A 13,665-nucleotide genomic window follows, 5' to 3' on the forward strand; every position below is an offset into this window, starting at 1 on the left:
CTCTTACAAAAAAACAGTTAGCAAGTTCGTGCCTGACTAGGACCTGATACAAATGTTAATGAACAATACAACATAAATTTCAATGTTATTAATTTCAATAAATGTAGAAATTTGGAAAAAAAACCAAAAAAAAAAAAAAAAACCTAATTCAATTCAAAAAAAAAAAACAATGTTCCAAAATTAAACCACTTCTCAAGATCAATAACAGTATTGAGCAATATATATACCACAAAGTGGCATTCCAAATGTTCTTGTGAAGAAACATATAATTGAGATATTATACAGTTCACAATTTTTTTTTGCTGTCACTTCAGGTTTCCATAATTTATACATTTTTACAGTTTTTAAAATAAATGTCTCAACGTAATTCAGGAACTGGACTTTCTTACTTCTAATTTTTCTTATTATATCTCTGTGTGTTCCTGCTCTTCTCAGTACCTCCTCATTTGTTGTGATCTGTCCATAGTATCTCTGACATTAAATTAAGTTTGTATTATTTGATGTATATTTGTATACAAAACAGTGTTTTACTTTTCTTTTATAAATATTGATTGTATCAATATTATGTTAATATCATATTTGTAATTTATCTCTTTTTATAATTAACTTAGTTTTTTCAATGATTTTTGATTGTTACTAGACCAAAGAAATTGTTGTGAAGCATAAGGAACTACAAACCAAAAGCTTAGCATTGCAGTGTCAAATTAGCTCACTGCAGTCAAAATCAGATTTACCATTAATATCTCAAGGTAATGAAAAGATGAACCTACCTGTTGAGACAAATGGTTTAAAGAAGGTAAGCTTGAGAAGCATATTGTGATATGGACTGTTGATACATGTATGTGTTTTAGAAATAAACAGAATTTAATTTAGTATTGACTTTTGCCACATTACAACCCTACTATGATATTCAAAACTGATATTTTAATTGTACTGCATATTTTATATGGAGAACATATTTTAACATGAAACATGTTGTAATAAAATTCTTAAAGATACCCATGTTTTCCCTTTTATAACAAAAATGCGTCGAAAACTTTGTAGGTTGACTCTTTAATAGAATTATTATTTATGAAAATTTCAGATTTTTTAATTTTCTGTAGTGATTTAGAAATATCATTCATGGGGGTTCCAGATTTTTTGACTTTGTGTAATGACTTAGAAATATGGGGTTTCAAATTACTTTAACTTATGGGTGTTTTTTTACTACTATTTATTATCAGCTGTACTTAAACTCTGGTTAAAGCTTATTCTATTTGATTCTAATGTAGTTACATCAAAAACTGTTTGAAGATTGTATGGTGTTCCTATGCTATTACTCACTATTCTGAAACAGTTTGCTACTAAAAATGATTTAAATTAAATGGAATTGAAATAAACAGTAAAAATTATTTTTGTGTAAATTTACATATTTTCAGTATGTTTTTCTCAACAAATTTTGAAATTTAATTTACCATAAAAAAGTTATTTATATAGGTTTTTTTAAATCACACGATTTCAAAGTTTAACACTATTTTGAGGAATTAAGGTTAAAATAATGGGTGGTAAATTGAAAAATTAATCAAATCAGTAGTTTACAGAGTGTTCATGATCTGCAATAATAAAACTATGATGAGTGCCAAGGTCTTAACAACTCCCTTTCTTCAACATCAGTAGTTATCTGTCTGTGTGATATTTCTGGATATATAGTTAGCAACTGTTGCTCTGCAGTGCAATTTATATTATAGTAGGTTTTTACACAATACACTTATATCAATGTTGTTCCACTCCTCCTCTAAAATGCTTTTCATTGTCCATCAACTTTGCAAGCAAAACAATTCAAAGCCACAAAAGACCAAATCCATGGGAAATGCATCAAACAATTTATCTGATACATCTACAAATTCTTTGTACTTGTATTGAATGATGGAATTTATACATTAACTTAATTGACTAGGTGCTTTGCCTTGATGGAACTGTACTCTGTTGGCATCCATTCCCTACAAAGATGATATTTCCCTGCAGTACATTTATGAAAGAAAAGAAACCCAATAACCTTAGCACTTTTGGAAAAGGGAGTTTTTTCATTATAGGTAAATGCCAAAGGAAATGTCAACACAACAGCCTAATAGTCTGCAGTGTTCACCTTGGCATTGTTCTTGTTGTTCCTTGTAGTTAACTTACCACCATAGGTATAATCTACAACCACCAGAAATTCCTTGAAAAAGCTTACATCATGTTCTGTACCATTTTTGAAATATTGTATCACCAGCAAAACAATATTAAACCACTTAGACTTTCATCCAAATACTTATGTAGGCGTGTGCTTCTTTCAATGTGACAAAATACTTTGATTTGTCATATCTCAGTGTTAAATATACAGCTTTTCACAGTTGAAATATGTGCTTCTGGAGAAGCTTGTTAACATGGTGTTTTGTGTTAGTTCTGTAGTTCTGAATATCAGTGAATTATTTTGTTCATAGTTCCAAGGAAAGTTACTTATTTAGCTACAATGATATGGTTCAATACAACAGATATCACCTTTCCTCAAAACAATTTGTGCCTTGCTTGTTTTCTTAATTGCAGAAAAGGGGAAATTTGCATCAGAAGTCATGTAATGAATCATCTCAGAAGAGGGTCAATTTTTAATATTTTTAAAGCCTGGACCTGGACACTCAGTGCAATAACTTTATTTTTAATGGTCATGTTTCTTGTGTGATTTTCCAGTGTTTTCAGTGTTATTTAACTGAAATTTTTTAAAGCATAATATCCAATCTAGTCAGTATATAGGACAGAACAACTTCATTAGTGTTGTCAAAAAAATTTAAGTTTCAACTTCAATGGCATATATAAAAAAAGAAGAGAATTAAAGGTCTTTAGTTGTTATGTAGAGCTGCTTTTCATTTCTCTTCTAATTCATTAGATGTTTTTTGATAAGAATGCTTGTATCATCATACTTGTAAGATGTCAAGTTTCAGGTTATTGTTAATGAGTTTGAAAGTCTTCTATACTTAACATGTTATTTTAGAATCCTAAAAATCTTCCTGTGATACAAGACCACATCCTGAAAGAAATCTCATCCACCCTAACCCAACGTAAAGCTCTCCACAGCAAGGTACAGGAGTTGGAGGATGAAGTTTACTCACTTGAGAAAACAGCAGGTAAAGAACAGAAGCTTCAGTGCCCAGAAGATAACATGGAACAACACATTAACTACACTTTTTCAGAGGATCTTTTGGTTTCTAGAGCTGTAAAGAACAAGAAAGAGCCTCTAACACTGGAGAAGCAAGAGAGTGAAAACTTAGGTGCTCCATTTTCAACCTCTTCTGCCATATTTACTGGATGCTCAGTATTCTGTGATAGGTATATAGATAATTTTACATCCTGTCTACCTTTTGATGCTTGTCGAGAACAAGAATTAAAGGAAAAATTAGCTGTGACCACCTCTAATCATTTCTCATCTAACATCAGTGATTGTAATGTTAGAGATTTGTCTTGTGACTACCAAAGTGTAACAAAATCAACCAATTCTTCCATAACTTGTACACATCTTATTGGTGATAATACTTTCCAAGAGGATCTTTTACCTACCATTCCTTACTCACCAATTAGCCCAAGCAGAAGCCCATCACCCCAAAGTACTATTCTAGAGAATAAATATGAATCTGTATCATCCTCAACTAAGTCTGATTCATTGGCTGGTCATGAAGAAGTGAGCACTACAAGGTTTACATCTTGTTTATCCCCCTCAGAAGTTCAAACCACCCAAAAGTATGTTGAAAAAGTCACTCTTCCACCCCTGCTCAGTAGAGATCCTCATTTACCATGCAGTTCAAAGTTAGAAATGTCAAAGGGATGTAGAACTGGAAAACGGAGTCATAGTCAACTCTGTGGATCAAAATCTCGGAAGCAATGTTCAAGCATAAACACGTCCCAGCAAGATGCGTATGAGAAGTTTTCAAGCCCAAAAGCTCTGAATGGCTTAGTGCTGAATTTAGGGAGTCTTCTGGCTTCCAAGAGTTCTAAAGGCAGTCCCAAGCTTGAAGAGATAAAGCATAAAAAACAGAAACGAAAATACAACTCTTCTTTTAGTGGATGCGGAACTAGTGTACCAAAAAAGCATGGCTGTTCACCTCTTAGTCGTGCATCTGACTCTGGTTTTGAGAGTTTAGGATCTATGTCACAAAGTAGTGGACCTCCTAGTGCTTGCAGTATTTCAGCAACAGATTCATCTCCTGTTGAAAGTGGAATCTGTTTGACTGCAGACATATTGGATATGAACAGAGTCTCACCAACCAGTGTTCGAAAACAGTTGGAAAATCTAACAAGATCTGTAGGTGGGTCATATAGCTTTTTAAATTCATTACAGTTTTCTGTGAGTGCTAATTTTTCATGGGGGCTAAAGAGAAGGCTTAGATCTTCATACTGTTTTGTTGTTTATTAACGTTATACTAAAGTTGAATTATAAAAGTGAAAGGTGAAAAAAATAAGAAAGCACAGTACATTAACCCTTTCATAGCAGGCTCATAAAATTTGTGGAAATTGAATCACAAATTTCACTGGTACAGCAATACATGCAGTAACTCTGAGATTTCTTAACGTATCCTCTGAAAAACTGATAAGATTTTGTTAAAGATCCTAAGTATCTTGTACACAAAGAATGACATTATTATAATTGTTTCTATACTAAAAATATGTTATTTTTCTATTGTAGTTACTTGCATTCAAAGTATTAACAAATTGAGTGCAAGGTGATTTTCATTTTAAGTATAAAAATACTTTTTTCATCTTATAGTTTTCATATTTCATTTACATAATTTCTAGAACCTCTTAAAAGGATATCAAAAGTTTTTAAGGTAAATGTTTATATTTTATTTTTCATTTTCTCTACCATATCACTGACTCTAGCTATTATCATCAACGTACAATGCAATGAACTAAATAAAATTAGGAAATAGAAAAAAAATATGTACCTTTTAATTTTTTGTAGAATATCTTTTTTGATTTTTCTATTGTTAAATTCATAATTTCAGATCTTTTCTTTTTCACATATGGTTAATTTTCTATGTTTTATTTTCCTTTCTTATCCTCTACTACTTATTATTCATCTCATCAAAAAATCAATGGTCCCCTCAAGGCATGTTATAGTTTAACACTTCAGCAAACTTTTTGTTCAATGTGTAATATCGTAAGCCTTGAGAATGGATGGAAAGTATGATGTATATTTGAAAAATGTTTAAACCTTTTAATTATGCATTTTAAAACATAACTAATACATAATTAAGTAAAGTAAGTATAGTAAGACCTAAATACAGTTTGAGCTGTACCTCTAACTATAACATACTTAGGTAAGAAACGACTGTAAATGCTATTGTTGATCAAGTAGCCAACAATACTACAATAATGTGACCCATGATGACATCTGTGTGCCAATTTCAAAATAACTGCTGTTGGATTATGGTGTAAAATGAGCCATTTTTAATGAGTATACACATGTGTATGTAACATCTACATGTAAGCTATAAAGCTCAAACAAATCTCTTTAAAATGGGCTTGGCAGCTGCCAGGGGTTAAAAAAATGTATTACTTGTTTCAGCAGTATTCATTCAGAGAAATTTGAAATGAATGAGTCAAAAGGTTATGTAAGCATCTTATTGTCTGGATAGCAGAGGTACTGGGAGATGATAAAAAATGGCCAGTCCTGTAAGAAATCCTCATTTGTTCCTGAATACATACAGTTAACTGGCATTTGGTTTTAGGAATGCAGATAGATGGCTTTGCATCTAACAGGTGTATACAAGTAAGTGACCTGTAAACAAAGTGGGGTCAATGTGCAATTGAATGAAAGGTATTTCTTATTTAATATAGTTTAAAGACAGTGAATATATGGAAATTTGCTACAGAACTGGTCACATTTTGTCATCTTCCTGTCACTTCAAAGTCAAATTACTGGGTACACAATCTCATCAATGGATTTCAAAGTTTTAGCTAAGGGCCACATAAATTTAGAACTTCCTATTGAGAAGAGCCTTATTATTAAACAACATTTCCCTATTATAATTAATAACTCAACCCCTGTTGAGTTAAGCTTGTTTTAATATAAGTGTATTTACTTAGTCTACGTGCAAGTTTGTTTACTGGTTCTTACACATCACTCCCCCCACAACTGTTTCAAATGTTTGTGGTTGTACAAAAAAAAAATTATTCAACATTCATACTGTTATTTGTAACTATTGTTTTTTGAACTGTAGGATTCTGCTGAAGATAGAATATGTGTATTCTGAAAGATATTATTCATCACTTTTGTGGTTAGTTGTTCATCAGTAGACTATATTTTCTACTTCATGAATCTGTTTCCAGGTTAAGCATACTGTACGTTTTAATTACGTTTACCTTATATTTTGACCCAACTTATAAGTTTTATAATTTGGCATATGTATTTTTTCTACATTACAACTCTATACTTATTTATACAATTTGGCAAGAGAATAGTTTTCAATCCTTAACTAATATCCAAGATATTTTATGATGATTAGCTTCAATATGGAAATAAAGATTAATTGTATGATTTTATTATTTAGGCATTGAGTTATAAGTGTATGCATTATTGTTACAGCCAAAACAAACTTTCTTAAAGAAGAAGAAGGAAATATTAAACAAGGAGACCAAACAAAGGGAAAACAATGGCAAGCCAAAGTCAGTAACGGGTTTGATAAACTGTTGTCTTTTACATCAAATAATAGAGATGATCAGCAGCAAGAGCTTTCAAAATCAGATAAATGTGGACATTTATGCAATGGCTCTAGAAAAAGCACCAGTAAAGGGACCTTGCCTCACCAGGAACCTAAGAAGTGGGTGGTAGACAGCATCAAACATGGTGACCACAAGTCCAGCTCTCAAGATAATTCTGTTTCCATCACCATTAAAGCAGTGAGTCCTTCAAATTTAGGCCACCGGATCCGGGAAAATCACCAAGAGTCTTCTCCTAGTAAATTAAGACATATACCACTGAAAGGCCCAAGGACTCCTCCAGAGACACCTCCTAGCACACCATCAGCATCTCCTAAATGTCTTACAATACCAACCACACCTGTACCTTCATACCACTGTCACAGCCCTATCAGCAGTGTTGACAGTCCCTGTAGTAGAAGAAGTCGGAGTAGGTCAGTGAGCCCACTTTGTTATGGTGATGAACGACTACATTATTGCCATTCACATGACTACCCTCGATCACGTTCAGGGTCAGCTAGTAGTATAGATTCTACCAGTAGCCTTGGTAGTGGGAAATACTCCAGATCAGTGAGACCTTGTCAGCAACTAAGAAGTATGGAAAAATATGCTGAAGGGAATAAAAATAGAAAGAATTTAACAGCTTCATTAAGGAATGATAACAAAATTTGTAGTGTAGAAACTGGATCAGAGACTCTTATGTCTCATCCAGCTTCCTGTACAACCATGATGACTTATCCAGCCTACATGGGAGGGCTTCCTGTCATATCTGTGGGAAATCTTCACTCTCAGAATATTCATTACACTGGTCAGTTTGTGTTTCATAATTCTGCCTCAGTCAACCAGAGCACAGTCAATGTTGGAGAAACAGTTGATCCTTCTCCGCCTTCTGTACCACCACTTCAGTCTTCTTCACCACTTCTGTCTACTGTGTCTGATATCCCTGCAGGAACTTTTGCTTTGGGACCTGCACATTCATCAGCTATGATGACCCAAGTTAACTTAGCAAGCTTTCCATTGACAACAGGTGTTGCTCAGCCTGTGATTCCTTTAATGGTAGACTTTTCTGTTTCCCCACCTAAATGTGACATGCTTCCCCCTACTTCTTCAACTAATGTGCTTCTACCACAAGCACTTCCAGAATTCAATGTTCCCCCATCTACTGTAGGTTCATCTCCTACTACTAGTAATATTCAGCTGAACTCCTCGGTGAACTGTACAGTCAATGGTAATATTCCAAGTGGTCAGTCTCCATCGGTTATTCCTGATGAGGTACAGTCCAGACTTCAGCTAAATATTCTGTCATCTCAGTTTGCACTAGAAAACAGTGTGATGATTCAGCCTCGACACACACGTACACCTACAGCACTGGTTTCTGGAAAAACTGCCTCACAAGCATTGATATCACTGCCCATTAATGATTACTCCCAGACTCAAGTGTATTCATCTGTTTCTTATCCAACTATGTCCTTGCTGATAGGTGCTGAGTCCCAGAAAGACACAATGTCTGTTTACTCAGCCAACAAAGAGATAGTCAAGCCAGTGCAGAACTACAGATCAATAGCTAATCATTCCAGTATTAAAAGAAGCAGTACCAGTTGTATCCAACAGCACCAAGGTAAAACCAACTTAGAAATATTTCTTATTTTCAGTTAGGCATGATAAATATATGTTTGATCTTGTAATTTTATCAATATTGGTATTTTTCCATTTTTCAACACAGTTTTAACAAGAAAACCAAAAGTGCATTGGTTCCAAGTAAACCTGTACATATGTTGAATGAAAGTTCTGCAAGTGAAGTTTCTGGTTAAATGTATACAAAACATAAAGTGATGTTGACAATCAAGCATAAATGAAAAAACCAAGTGCCTTAACAAAGCTTTTAAATCTGCTTAATCTTTTTTTATTAATAAGGTAACTTTGAAAATCATGATTGTGCATAGAAATTTCCAGTTTTAATGGAATGTTTTTCCCAGTTTTTCCCTTTTATAAATAACCACTTAAGTTGTTTGTCCTTTTAACATGCCCATAGGTTGATAATTCACCTGAAGTAAGGTACTTTTACTCCAATTGAGACTTTGAAATATTCAGGTTATGTTCATATGTATAAACAAGTATAGGGGTGTGAATATTTTTGGAAATAATTAATTTTCTGTCAGCCCTATAAGTTCAGTAACTAATTCATTTTAATGACTTTGCTTTTCTCTGTAAAACCTGTCTTATCTTAATCTTTACTTTGCAGGCCAAACCCAGTTTGTCTCCTAAACATCCAGCATTAGTTGAGACTGTCTTGGTCATTCTTGGAAGATGGCTACACCATCCTGCTCATACAATTCCTGACTCTCTTAAAAACCTGTTACTGGTTGCAGGATGGATAATTTATCTCTAATTAGTGTGGTTAACTGAAGGAGATTGTTGTGATCCCCATTTTAGTTCAGATGGCACCCGTAACTGACATAGTTTTAGGAATGATGATTTTCATAACTACTGTATAGAGAAAGCATTTATTATAATGATTTTGTTCTTTTTAGTATGCCAAGACTAACTTTGACAAGCCAGAGAATTAATTGGGTTTCAAATTTGTATATTTCAGCATAATTTTGGTTTTGTTAAAGTACATATTTTTCTGAGAAATGTTTCTCAGGTTTCTGAATTTTCTCTTCATTTGAGGACTTTTAAGTTAGTGTTTTAGTTGTGGATTGTTCCAAAGACAAGAAACATAAAATTTTTTTCATTATGAAAATGGTCTGTAGAATTGTAATATTTTCTAAGTTTTGATAAGTAAAAAAATATACTCACAATCACCTATTCATGACCAGTTTTATTCCTAGTCTTAATTTATGGATTTTTTTTTACATAGGCCATAGTTCATAATGCTACAACTGAAATATGCTAGTTTGTATCTTCTATTTCTTATCTAACTTGAATGATTAAAAAAGATCTCTAAATCACAGCCCGTCCAACTCATTTTAATCTTCTGTGATGTTATCATCCAAAGAAGCATCCAATCAGCCATCAGATGAATTGTTTATGCATAGTTTTTTACCAGTTTATCCATTTCTAACTATATAGGCTTAAGAGCCATCATTTTAGTCTTTCTAATTCTGCCTTCTGTGTAAATGTGGACTTAGGTATTGTTATTAACACATTTTGAAACCTTTCTTTTTCTTTATCTCTAAATCAAATCATTAACATGTAAGAACATGCCTGAAATGTTTACTTGTATATTCATTACTAGTAATTAGCATGGCAAACTGTTAAGAAAAGTACAAGAGCAACAAGTATAATGACAGTTACTTAGCTATTTACTCTAGCATAAACCATCTAATTTAATTTTTAGTATATATCTACTTCAATGGTTGATATATTTTTATATCAATGGTTTGAAGACAAGCTTTTGGCCAGACCACATGGTCTTGGGACTGGGAATTTGATTGAGAAACTAAAATGATCAAGCTAATTGTATTTTATTTTTAATTATAATGATGATGAAGTATACAAGTTCATTAAAATTCTTAATTTATGTCTTGTATGTCTATTATTTCTCATAAATTGTCCCTTGTCTGAACTTAATTTTGCTGTAATGTTTAAATGTATAAAAACGTAACATTAATGTAAAAAGGGCATTAGTGCATCAGTTTTGAAAGGGTCATACATAAATAATAAGAAATTCAGATGAGATGGACAGAGCAAGCCTTACTATCAGTATAGCTTAGATAGAAAAATTATCAGTTTTCAAAGAACAGATTTGACAAAGCAGTTAGTGGTGAAGAAAAGCAGGAAATTAACTTTGTTAAACTAAGATAACAGTGGAAAACAAATTGGTTAAGCTTTTAAGTCTTTCTTGGCATATGATAGATAAGTGATTCTGTTTTTAATAGTAGATAATGTACTGAACTAGGATAATTATTGGTTAAGTAGCAAGCCTCAACTGTCTGTGTACTTTTTGTTCCACTAGTATTTGAACATAAATGTTAAAGAGTTTTTACAAATTAATACAGAATTATTTTTCAATTACAACCAACCAAGTTTTCAAACTGGCATGACTACAACTGGATTATGAAAGAAATAGTATTGTATGTAAATTTTTATGGGCTTCTCCCTCATCCCTAAGCAGAATATATGTTTTAAAACCAAAGAAACCAACACGAATGTGATACAAAGTTATAACAATTGTAAGGGAAGTATCTTTGTAATTCCTTGTTCTAGGCATCATCAGTTTAACACTGCCAGTAGTTTTGTATCATGATGGTGACCATAATCTGATAATTAAAACAATCACTGCCATTTCTATTCTTGAGGAGAAAAATGTCATGTAAAAGGAGAATTTGGTATGCATGTATTTTGAATATGTTTCTCAGTATGATTTTAATGGTTTTTGTACAAATGATAATGTATTCTCTGGCAATTGTATGTTTCCTCACGTTCAGAGTTTTTGCCAAAGGTTGCTGTTTTCTCCCATTACTTGTAATAAATATCAATGTTGTTTTTTGTACTTTTTCTTTAATTTCTCAAAGAAAGTGTGGAAGTGATTCAGTGTAATTTATTAAAGAAATACAAAAGCAACTTCAGTCTGTCATGAAGTTTTTTCAGCATATGTAACCATATATCTATATGATGTAAAGGTTTTTGCAATGTATTTATGTGCATAATGCCTCAGGGTAAAATTCTTAAGAAACAGTGAATTAGATGAAATTATTTGATGAATTGTAAGTCCTGTGATTAAACAGTCTAAAAAACAGAAATGTTCTGAACCATTGTTGTTTAAACTATTATCAAGCTACAGAGAAAACAGAAAACTTTTTTGCTATGAACAGACAAATACCTTTGGCCAGTTACATAGGTAGGAGTTCTGTTACATCAGTATCAAATAAAGCAAAATTAACAAATCTCTGTCTTTGATAGCTCTTGACCTCTTGATATATTTGGTTGAACATATAAAGATGTGAAGCTAGATCCCGGCAGTGCTAAAACAGTTCTAAACGGAAGTTTGGTGATTAGCATAATTACTTTTTCAGTAACACATCTAATTATTTAATTTTTTTTTCAAATATCTGGAAAAAATATTTTTATACAGAAACATACATAATCACATATGATCCATATCACAATCACCTAGCGCCACTAAATAAGTAAATAAATTGTATTTTTTCTATGTAAAGAATTGATAATGGACAATTGCTGCAGTGTGGTCTAATATGTGATTTTATGCTCATCCAACTCAACTCTTGAGTGCATCATTTGAGTTAATCCACATAGGTTATTTTGTTTTAACTTACCTGTATATACTAGGAACTCAACTCTTGAGTGCATCATTTGAGTTAATCCCCACTGATTATTTTGTTTTAACTTATCCGTATATACTATGAAGAACAAAATTCTGCCTGTACTTTTTTCTTGAAATTAATAGGAGTGTAGATGTGTTAAGGTTCAGTAACTTTCGTTATAGGGACATAATAACTGCCTCTGTGACATAGTTTTTTCTTTGAGATTTATATTTATTTTTTCCATCTGGGAAGCAGGTACCTTGTTTTGAACGTACATAGTCTCTTATGTATTATTTAGACTAAGTAACTGCAAAAAATTATTTCCTCTACCCATTTAATTCTTTATAAAATGTATTCAAACTATTTTCACACTTAAATGTTTAGAAAGTTTGAGAGTGGTGGCATATTTTGTAACAAAATATTATGTTTACTACTCTACAGCTGTGCCTTTCAAGTTTTAGAAACTTCCACCAAAACCTTCATCAGTGTCTCAGTAATAACGATACTAGTTAAAAATGAAAGAAAACTTGAAAGTTTTTGTTGTTTTGTTTTTACAACCACAGTGTTCTTATAGGTTGATTTTTTTATAACATCTACTTGTGAAAGAATGTAATTCAGTATATTTATCGCTGTAGCCTTGGTGAAAAATAATACTTTCATTCAGTAAGTGATTAACAACATCACATATCATCAATATGACGTATATTTATCATCTGGTGATCTCAACGTTTTAAATATGTTTTTGAGTAAAAGTTGAACATAGCTGCCTACTATATCTTGAATTTTAAATATATGTGGCATTACTTTATTGTACTATCTAATGAGGAGCATTGTGTATGTATATTGTGTAGTTTTAATAAAGTGTAACAATGTATATTTACATTGTGAAATAGTTGTTTCTTATTCTCCAATACGTTGTCAATATACCACACTGTTGTTTTTCGCACTTCGTTTACTTTTAGGATGGGAAGACATCTTGGTTCTCTGAAGAAATTGCCAAAATCTAGATTAACATTCTAAAAACTAAACTAAGAACATTTCAATGAACCACTGTAACCGTTACAGAACAATACATATATATAATTGCGTTTGGATTAGAAATTATATTTTTGTGCTCTCTTTAGATCAAATATCTCCAAATATTCTGCTTAACTTCAAGTGTTCTGTTTCAAGGCCATTGATGTTATGTATTGTTGTTTTCTTAGTACGAAGCCACACAATGCGCTATCTGCTCTCTAGCCATCGCGGGGAATCGAATCTCGGATATTAGCGTTGTAAGTCCGTAAGGTTATCACATACCGCCCAGTGGACATTGATTTTAGTACGAGCTTTTATAATCAAATCTAATTTCGATCTGGCAAATACTTTTAGTTAAGTTTTGTTCTCTAGTACCTAATATTAAAAGATTTAATTCCACTAAACTGCTTAAAACATGAAATAAGAGTATCTTGATATAGGAATTGGTATAATGATAATAATAATAAAAATGTCTTCGAATTATCTTGTAAATACTGTGTTCTTTCTGTAGTGGGCTCGGCGTGGCCCGGTGGTTAGAGCGCTCGACTCGCAATCAAGGGTTTATATAAAGGTATGTATATTTTGAATGTATAAAGAAATATGTTTCTCATTTTCCAGGGGGCAAATGCCCTTTTGCGTACACCCATGGTTTCTTTTATTATTTGAAAATATT

The 13,665-nt window shown here is 32.3% G+C and overlaps 1 protein-coding gene across 1 annotated transcript in view; it reads left to right on the forward strand.

Annotated features, from left to right (window-relative positions):
- The window catches only part of LOC106460159, a 64,126-nt gene extending 51,293 nt beyond the window's left edge, over positions 1 to 12,833 (forward strand). Inside the window, exons 17-20 of the mRNA XM_013919845.2 lie at positions 641 to 796; positions 3,008 to 4,316; positions 6,596 to 8,326; positions 8,951 to 12,833. Coding sequence (XP_013775299.2) covers positions 641 to 796; positions 3,008 to 4,316; positions 6,596 to 8,326; positions 8,951 to 8,973 — 3,219 coding nt within the window. The 3' untranslated portion in view covers positions 8,974 to 12,833. The remainder of the gene's footprint in view (positions 1 to 640; positions 797 to 3,007; positions 4,317 to 6,595; positions 8,327 to 8,950) is intronic.
- The last annotated feature ends 832 nt before the right edge of the window (positions 12,834 to 13,665 follow it).

This window comes from Limulus polyphemus, unplaced genomic scaffold (assembly GCF_000517525.1).
Source record: "Limulus polyphemus unplaced genomic scaffold, Limulus_polyphemus-2.1.2 Scaffold720, whole genome shotgun sequence".
NCBI classification, from domain to species: Eukaryota; Metazoa; Arthropoda; class Merostomata; order Xiphosura; family Limulidae; genus Limulus; species Limulus polyphemus.